This window comes from Impatiens glandulifera, chromosome 5 (genome assembly GCF_907164915.1).
Source record: "Impatiens glandulifera chromosome 5, dImpGla2.1, whole genome shotgun sequence".
NCBI lineage: Eukaryota > Viridiplantae > Streptophyta > Magnoliopsida > Ericales > Balsaminaceae > Impatiens > Impatiens glandulifera.
This window is the reverse complement of record NC_061866.1, coordinates 34,107,521-34,116,187: the sequence shown is the minus strand read 5'-3', so window position 1 is coordinate 34,116,187 and position 8,667 is coordinate 34,107,521. Positions and strand designations below refer to the sequence as shown.

Sequence of the window (8,667 nt, the reverse complement as noted above, 5' to 3'; positions counted from 1 at the left end):
TCGCTTTTCTCCTCTTCTATATATTTTCTTTCATCTTATGCATCTTCTTCTTCCTTGTCTTTAGGTTTATTTTCTTCAACATCCCATGTTTCATCAATTTCAATGCTTTCTTCATTATCTAATTCTACCTTACTTTTTTCCTCTACATCATTGCTTTCTTCTTTCTCTGATTTTTTCCTCTACATTTTTTCCTTACTAATTGTTTTTAACTTCCCCAATATGCTCTTTGATCCTTGATTCTTCCGTTTTATTTTTCTGTTTTTCTTCTTATTGGGCTTTTAGGATTTTTTGCTCTTTCTCAATTGATTTTGCATAGTATTGCAGAAAGCACACAGGTGTGGCCTCCATTCATATGAGATTTCCATTATTATAGACATTCATTTCCTGTTAACTTCTGTCATGTTTTTTGGAAGCGTACTTCGAGGATGCACTTCAATGCTTATTATAGCAAATGTAAGTTGTCCTCCTCCTTCTGTAATTTGGTTCATGTATAATGGTTTCCCCAATAAACTTGCAAAGTGATTTAGAGTTTTTGCATTGTACATGTGTGCTAGGATGTTCCAAAACCATATCTAGGTTGTTTCATTTGGTTTGCTTAACAGGTTCAATTCTTCAGACAATCTCTTCATATTCATACAGTTGGATCCAATATAAGTATGCCCATGTTTCAGAATATCATCTAAGTTTGATCCCTTCTTGAACTGCGGAGAATAGAGATCATGTATATTTGCAAAAACTTTCTCTAGTCTCTTCTGCTTTTTACAAACAATTTAACCGACTAGTATAGTATCGATTTTACCAGTTTAGTTATACCAGTTTCGGTCGATTAACCGAGATCCAGTCATTCAATTTTTTAAATTAAGTATTAAATTTATTATAATATTATAAAAACAAGTTTACATATTTCAATGAAACTATTTAAATTATTATTATTTTTTTTATATTTTTATATAAATTATAATTTATTTTTTAAAATTAATTCTATAAAATTATAATTTAAAATTTAAAAACATCTAATATATAAATTATTAAATATTATAATATATATAATATTTACAAAAAAAATAACTAATATAATATAATTAAATTATTATCGATTTACCGATTAAAATAGTAGAAAATAGCTCAACCAAAAAATAATCGCTAGAACCGGTTAATTAATAAATCGATAAAATGAAATCAATAAGCTATCGGGTTCAGTTCTATAATTAATTTTTCGGTTTTTTTTGTACATCCTTAAATATATTGATGAAATAAAGAGTGTTTCTTGCAATTATGCCCAACAACCCACTTACTTTAATGAATGTTTAAATCCCTACTTGTACAAGTTTCTTGGATGTACTAACATTTCTGATCGATGTATTTTAGTTCTTCGTTAAAGTTCAGAAATTGCCCATGTCATTGCCTTCATTCGGATAATTGTGGGTAGTTAATCCTTCATACTAGCCCACCAATTAGGACGGAAGGAGCCAACACATATGAACTCAGGATCCATCCTACTATAACAAGTGCCACCATTTTCATCTCTTATGAAAAAACTGGGACTGTCTAGATGAGGGTCAGCGTCCGTGTTAACCCTTGACTTACTGAAAGCGTTAATGGATGTAAATTCCTTAGTTCTTATTGACATATATCATGGGTTCAAATCATATTTCCTCCGCCCGGGAAGTCCCTAGATGACACTACACGTCTACACATATATACGTGAATCCCCTCGTTACTGTACGTGTGACTCTCACCGTATATGGCTCACCTACTTCATTGTTCGATCATTTATAACACAATAATGAGGGTGTAATTCAAAATAAGCGCTGACTATTTTGTCAGTATAGATAACAAAATTTTAGTCAAAATTTATAATTTCCTCCCTTCTACCAATCTTCAATCTCTTAGAATATATGAATATATGCAGGTAGATGATAAAAAAAAGGGACTTCTTGATCTATGAAGCTGTTGGATGATATTAACACACATACATGTGTTTATGATATCTCCTCTCAATAGGGAAAGGAATACTAGCTAGAAATATAATTAGCTACTTTTAGGGGTGGCAATTTGAAACCGCCCCGTTGAAACCGAGCCGAACCGATTGGTATGCTTTTTCCCCGCTTTGACTAGGGATCGGGGCAGATCGGAGAAAACTCGAAATATATTGACCGGTGTTTGAGGCGGGGATGATATTTACATGCACCGAACCGTTCCCTGAACCGAATCGATAAAATATAATTATATTTATTTAATGAAAATATATTAATTACTGAAATCATTATTTAATGTCATCATTACTTTTCTGTTTTCCGTTAAAAACCTTTTTATCTTCCTTCCTTCTACACGTTATCTCTAATTTATCTTTTTACTTTTTACCTCTTCATCTTCCTCGTTACCGTTTCTCTCTCTATGATTTATTATAATTTTAGTTACGTCTTCTTTCTTCTACCTACATGATTCTCTCTTGAATCTTAAGATTATTTTCAGGTTGAAGGTTAATTGAATTTTTGCTAATATTATTTTATATATTATTTTACTGTTTTCTTACTAATTAATATAAACAATATGGCATCACATTTTTTCTGTAGGATTTTTTTTATCTTCTCTTTGTCTTTCACAATCTTTGTTAATCATTAAAGATGAAGAATAGAGATTTAGTCCATTAGAGCTATGTTATATTTTGAAATATTATTATTATTGGAAGTTTATTTATTTTGATATTTAATACTTTAAAATTATTATTATTGAATGTTGTTTTTTTTGGTATTTAATATTTTGATAATTTATCACTCTAAAATATTTGAGTTATTTTATTTTATTTTATTATTTATTTTTTAAATTTAAATTGTTATTCAGTTTCGGTGCACCGCGGGGAAACCCCGTCCTCAATCGGGGCGGGGATGATATTGTCATTCACCGAACCGAACCGCTCCATTGCCATCCCTAGCTACTTTCTTTTCTTCTTTTTGAGTTTAATCTTGTACACCTTTTAGGTTGTCGATATTAGAAGGTGTGCGACGAAAGGTTTTGTGATCTCTTTACTTTCTAGGCTTAGACATTGCTCTTCTATCGCGGAGATGAGTGATTAGGCGGAGACATGATTCGAACCTGCAATCTTTAGGTCATGAGCCAGATGAGTAAACCATTTTCCTGTTCAAGCGATTGATATTAGTGTTTGCTTTTAAAGTATTTATCCGGATATTGACATTGTCCTAAACATTTTCTTCTAAACAAAACGTGAATAGAAAATAACTTAACTTATTTCTTGTACCAATATTAATGAGTAAAATATTTATCCATTAAATGTTTAAGAGTTTTGATTTGTATTAATCATCAAATCTATAAATAGACTTTATAACTAAAATGCAAACACATTACAAATCTATAAGCTTCAATCATATTTTTCTTGAAAAGAGAAAACAAATGAACCATTCAAACTTGACTTCAAGAATGTTCAAATCATTTGTGGAGATTAATATAGATATTAAAATTCATGATTTAACAATCCCTATGGTATCCGCTTGAAGTGAAACCACATGCATTTTGCTTCCAACATGAAGGTTATGTTTCCCCAAGGGAATCCTCCTAATTCCCGACCTATCCACCACACTCAAATACTTGCACAAGTGTATATTTACGTTAACACGCCTCTCCCCTCCCCCGGGCACATGCACCTTTTCGAACGCCACGAGTTGTCTACGTGGGGCCCAATGCCCCCGACCACTCGGAGGTGTTGAGAATACCAGCAACGTATGGGCACCGTCCCGGTGCCCTAAGTTCCTAACATCGACTCGTATGGTGAGGGAAAGTCCGTCACATCTAGCGTGCGTGACTCGAATCGCCTTGCCCGAGACAAAATACGTCGAATTATTCCCCCTATGCCCGTGAAGTGGCACTGAAACGACGCTAGGAGCTTCGACGATAGTGTGGGAGAAATCTGAATATCCGAGTCCATGACCAAAGGGATATACGACGGGGCCTTCGTAGAAACGATAGGTCCTGCCCGGATAACCTTTCTTCGGGTCGGGTCTCATATCCATAGTTGTCATGGGAAGCTTCGACAAGTAGTCTTGATGGTACCATGTCATTGGTAGCTTCCCCTCTAGAATATCAAACATAACACATAGAACAAGGTAAGGTAAACCAACCTTAAACAATCAAGTAATCAAGTAAGTACATACCAGGATTATGAGCACCAAAAAGAATATCAGCAATGGCAGTTCCACCAGCTTGACCAGGATACCCAGCCCAAACAATGGCGTTCACACGAGGATCATCTTCAGCAAACGAAACATCAATCGGTCCTCCACTCATCAAGACCAAAACCATAGGCCCTTTACAAACTCCACCTACTTTCTCCACAAGCTCCTGTTGTCTCCCAGGAAGTAAAAGCCCAACCCGATCTCTAAACTCAGCCTCAACAGACTGATCCAAACCCATCACAACAACAGTCGCATCAGCCTCACGGGCAGCCTCAACCGCACCATCAAATAACGAATCGTCAACACAACTAACCCCGCCAGAACAACCTTCTCGATAAACAACTCTAGCATATCTTTCAATTCCTCTTAACGGACTAGTATATCCGCAAGCCAACCCGGCGTAGTTTCCGATCATTGTCAGGGTAGCATCGGCGTTGGGGCCTATAACAGCCACCGTGCGGTGGCGGCGATGAGACAAAGGAAGGGTTGATCCGGGTTTGCCTCTGTTTTTTAAGAGGACGATTCCTTGACGAGCTGCTTGAAGGGCGAGATCTTGGTTAGATGGAGTGCAAACGTCTTTTGAAGTTAAACGGGTGTAATAGAATTGATCTGTTTCATCTGTATTGAACATTCCTAGTCTCATTTGAACTGTAATTGTGTTGAATAAGGCGTTGTTGATGTCTGTATCTTGTAGAATTCCTTTGTTTATTGCTTCTTCTGTGTGTATGGCTAGGAATGGTCCACAATCTAGGTCCAAACCTGTGAAAAAGATTGGGTTTTTATTTAGGAAATGTAATAGTGAGATTGAGGATATTGCAGTTGCAGGTTGATAAGTAACCTGCTTTAATGGCGGCCGCAGCTGCTTCTTCTGGTGTGGAAGTGTAATGTTGGTTCTCATAGAAAACACCAACCGAATCACAGTCCGAAACAATGTAACTGAGAATTATTATCATTAGTGATAATGAAAAAGAAACAAACCTTTGGATTCATTTGTTTAACATAATTGAGTTATTTAGTTTTCTGAATTTGAATTTCAATCAATACTCTCATAAGAAAACAGTTTTCATTGGGATTCATAAATCCCAATTGAGATTAGATAATTTGATAATAAAAATAAAGTGGGCTTTTATGTTAGATTATTTATTATTTGTTTCTGAACAAATTATAATTGGACTATTTTCAAAACTTTTTGAGCTTTTTGAATGAAATTTATGAAATCTTTTACTTAATATCCAACCAATACATTATATTTTTTCAACAATCAAGTCACTAAATTCATGATCAAAATATTAAAATACATTTACTACTTTTTTTTTATAAATTTTAAATATTGAGGACATTAGATAATTCAACTAATTAAAAATCTAAATAATTTGTTTTTTTAAAATTCAGTAAAAATAACCAACATCAAAGAAGCCCTATACCCCTATGATGTAACTGAGTTTTTTCAAAGTGATTTATTCAAAATTCTTTGAATAAAAGTATTATTTAATATTTAAAATATTTGATAATAAATAAATATTTTAATAGATGATTTGGAAGAAGGGGAGATAGTAAAATAATAAATTATTTTAATTAAATTAAATTAATAAAATAATGTTAATATATATATATATATATATTTTAAATTATAATTTATTATATAGAGAAGGATTTCTAATACCCACGCACCTTTATATTGTTTTTATTGAATAAAATTTAATAACTAGGTTTCTTTTTATTATTATTTGTAAGTTGAGTTTTTACCAATATTAACTATAATATTTAACATACAAAATATCATGAAAAAAAATAATATAGATAAGAGTTACCCGTTGAGATGCCAACTACCACGAATAGTGCCACGAAGGAGCTTCGGATCAGCACAAGTCGGGACACCGTTGACTTGATTATAAGAACACATAACGCTCGCCACCTTTCCTTGCATGACACACTCTCTAAACGGAACATCGAATGTATCTACAATGTCTTGTTTGCTCACCTTGGCATTAAAGTGAAAACGATCAACTCCACTCCAATTATCGAGGTCATAGGCAGTATAATGTTTACAACAAGCCGCCACCTTGAGGCGGTTTTCGTCCGAGCCCTGTAGGCCTCTAACATAACTAGAGGCATATCGACCAGCCACAACCGGATCCTCCCCTGGCGTTTCTTGGCCTCGTCCCCATCTCGGGTCACGAAAAATGTTGATATTTGGACTCCAAAATGTTAGTCCTGCCATCCCTCCATTGTACATTGCCCTAGCTTCATCGGACACTACCTATAATACAAAAAGAAATTGAGAAATTAACATTTTAACTAAAAATTTACAAAATGATATATAAAGATATAATAAATAGCTTTCTTCAAGATAATTTTATATATAATATAAAGATGCGAATTCAATATAAATAGTAATAAAATGAAATAAACACTTATTACCAACATGCCCATATACTGCAATCTGCAGCTATGAGCTGGCAAGTGGGTCCCATCTTAGTACCTGTTTGATATGTATTTGGCTTGTTTTTATTATAGGATGGCCCACTTGAAAGATTGGTTCAATTTTATGATAGAAAATTTGTATTTGTTATTTTGATAAAATATAATGTTTATTTAGATAATAATTTAAAAAATAAACTATTTTGAATCTTAATTTAAAAGATAATATTTATATAAGAGATGCAATTTTTATAATACTTTTGGTTTTGTTAGATAAGGTGTATTTATCTATTTTTGTGACCTATTTAAGAAAAATCAAACACATCCTTATGTCATTATTTTATTTTATTTTAGAGGATAGGTTTTTGACTTATATAAAAATAAATAGAGTAACTGACACTCCCAAATATTCCCCACCGAGTTACTTTTACCGTGAGTGTTTGGTAATATAATTTTACCGTAACTAATACTTCACGGGATTATTATTTCAGATTTTTATTAGTTTTTCTTTATAAAAATTAATTTTGTTAGATAAAAAATAAATTATTAAATTTACTCATTGTTTAAATTATTAAAATAAAAAACTACTTTGAAAAGCTAAAAAAAACATCAAATCATCCAATTTTATCACATTAAGTATTATAAATAAATAAGAATTTCAGTAAAGAAAGGGATTGGATAGTGGGGTATGGGGTCTTCTTTGATTGTATGATTTTTAGTTTTTTACCACATCTTTATTTAAAGATATAAAATTAATAATTGAATATGAGATTAGTAAAAATAATAGCAAACAAAAATTACATAAAAAAAAAAATCAAAATTAGATTCTTATTAAAATACTTTTTAATTTCATATTTAAATTGTATAAAAAAAATATGTATTAAATCCAAATAATTACATATCAAACAAGTTCTTAGAAGTATTGTTTATTTTTACTCAGAGGATGGGCTCTAACATGTGGTTAATTTTGGTATTAAGAGCTTGTTTGAATAAGTTTATTTGAATCACATATAAATAATATTTTTTATTATATCATTTTTTATCAAATTTTATTATTAATTTTTTTTTATCAAATTTTATTTTACATGAAATAATCCTTTTTTAGTAAATAATAAAATAATAAGTAAGAAAAAAAATAAATAACTTCCACTCATGAGTGTGTTTAAGGATAATGTGTTAATCTAAAACCTAATTAGGTTAAGTGAGTTATGTGTTAATCTAAAATGTGTTTACGAGTCATGTGTTAACCTAAAATGTATTTACGAGTTATGTGTTAACTTAAAATGTGTTTTCTTAGTTATATGATTACCCATTAGTTGAACTTAGTTGAACTCCGAAAGAGGACCGAACCCAAAAATTAATAACTAGTAGTAAAAATGTTACCCGTCCGATGTCCTCCCAAAGGGTGGCGTTGAAAGAGGCGGCGGTGGTGATAACCTGAGGAAAGCTAGTGGCTCCTGGATATTGGCCTCCAAATTTAGTGCCTGGACCCACATTCGAGACCCCGTGGAGGGCTTCCGACCACCATTCGTAACCTCTTATCCCAAGCCGAGGAACGGCGGCCGCCTTGTTCACAAGTAGTTTCACTTTTTCCTGCAATGTCAGCCGCCCGATTAGATCCTTTACTCTATCCGGAATGGGGATCGAACTCCGGCAAAATTTGAACCCCTTTGTGGCCGGATCGGTTGGGTTGCAAGCAAATGGTTCCCGGCTGGCTCCGGCGCCGGCGACGGAGAGGAAAAGAAGAAAAAGGAAAGTGGAGAAATTCATGTTTTGGGCTTATCAGTTTATTAGAAAGGTGGAAGAAGATAGTATTAATAGCTGAGGATAAGGGTATGTTTGGATCATGTCTATCATATTTTTTCATTTTGCCAAATGGTTGGTTTATTCATTAGAAATAAATATTATTATTATTTATTAGTTATATGATTGATTGGTTGGGTGGAAATGATTATTTGAATAGTATTCAAATATTTTAAATAATAGTTTTATTAATTAAATTAAATATTAAAATAATTCATAACATATTCATCGTCAAGTCAGTTCATAACTTGGC

The 8,667-nt window shown here is 32.6% G+C and overlaps 1 protein-coding gene across 1 annotated transcript; it reads right to left on the bottom strand.

Annotated features, from left to right (window-relative positions):
* Positions 1-3,320: 3,320 nt before the first annotated feature.
* LOC124938735 (probable beta-D-xylosidase 2) lies at positions 3,321-8,385 on the bottom strand. The gene is made up of 5 exons (XM_047479235.1): positions 7,995-8,385; positions 6,002-6,450; positions 5,029-5,126; positions 4,170-4,949; positions 3,321-4,090 (listed from the first exon to the last, which is right to left on the bottom strand). Exons 1-5 carry the CDS (start codon positions 8,379-8,381, stop codon positions 3,480-3,482), a joined length of 2,325 nt encoding a protein of 774 aa, XP_047335191.1. The 5' UTR covers positions 8,382-8,385; the 3' UTR covers positions 3,321-3,479.
* Positions 8,386-8,667: the final 282 nt, after the last annotated feature.

Bases quoted from the DNA above. Each gene is read 5' to 3' on its own strand.
- LOC124938735 (XM_047479235.1), bottom strand. From the start codon at position 8,381: ATGAATTTCTCCACTTTCCTTTTTCTTCTTTTCCTCTCCGTCGCCGGC. The intron at 5,127-6,001 runs GTAACTCTTATC...AATAATTCTCAG, and splicing joins GGTAGTTGGCATCTCAACGG to TTACATTGTTTCGGACTGTG. The intron at 4,091-4,169 runs GTATGTACTTAC...TTGATATTCTAG, and splicing joins TTTTGGTGCTCATAATCCTG to AGGGGAAGCTACCAATGACA.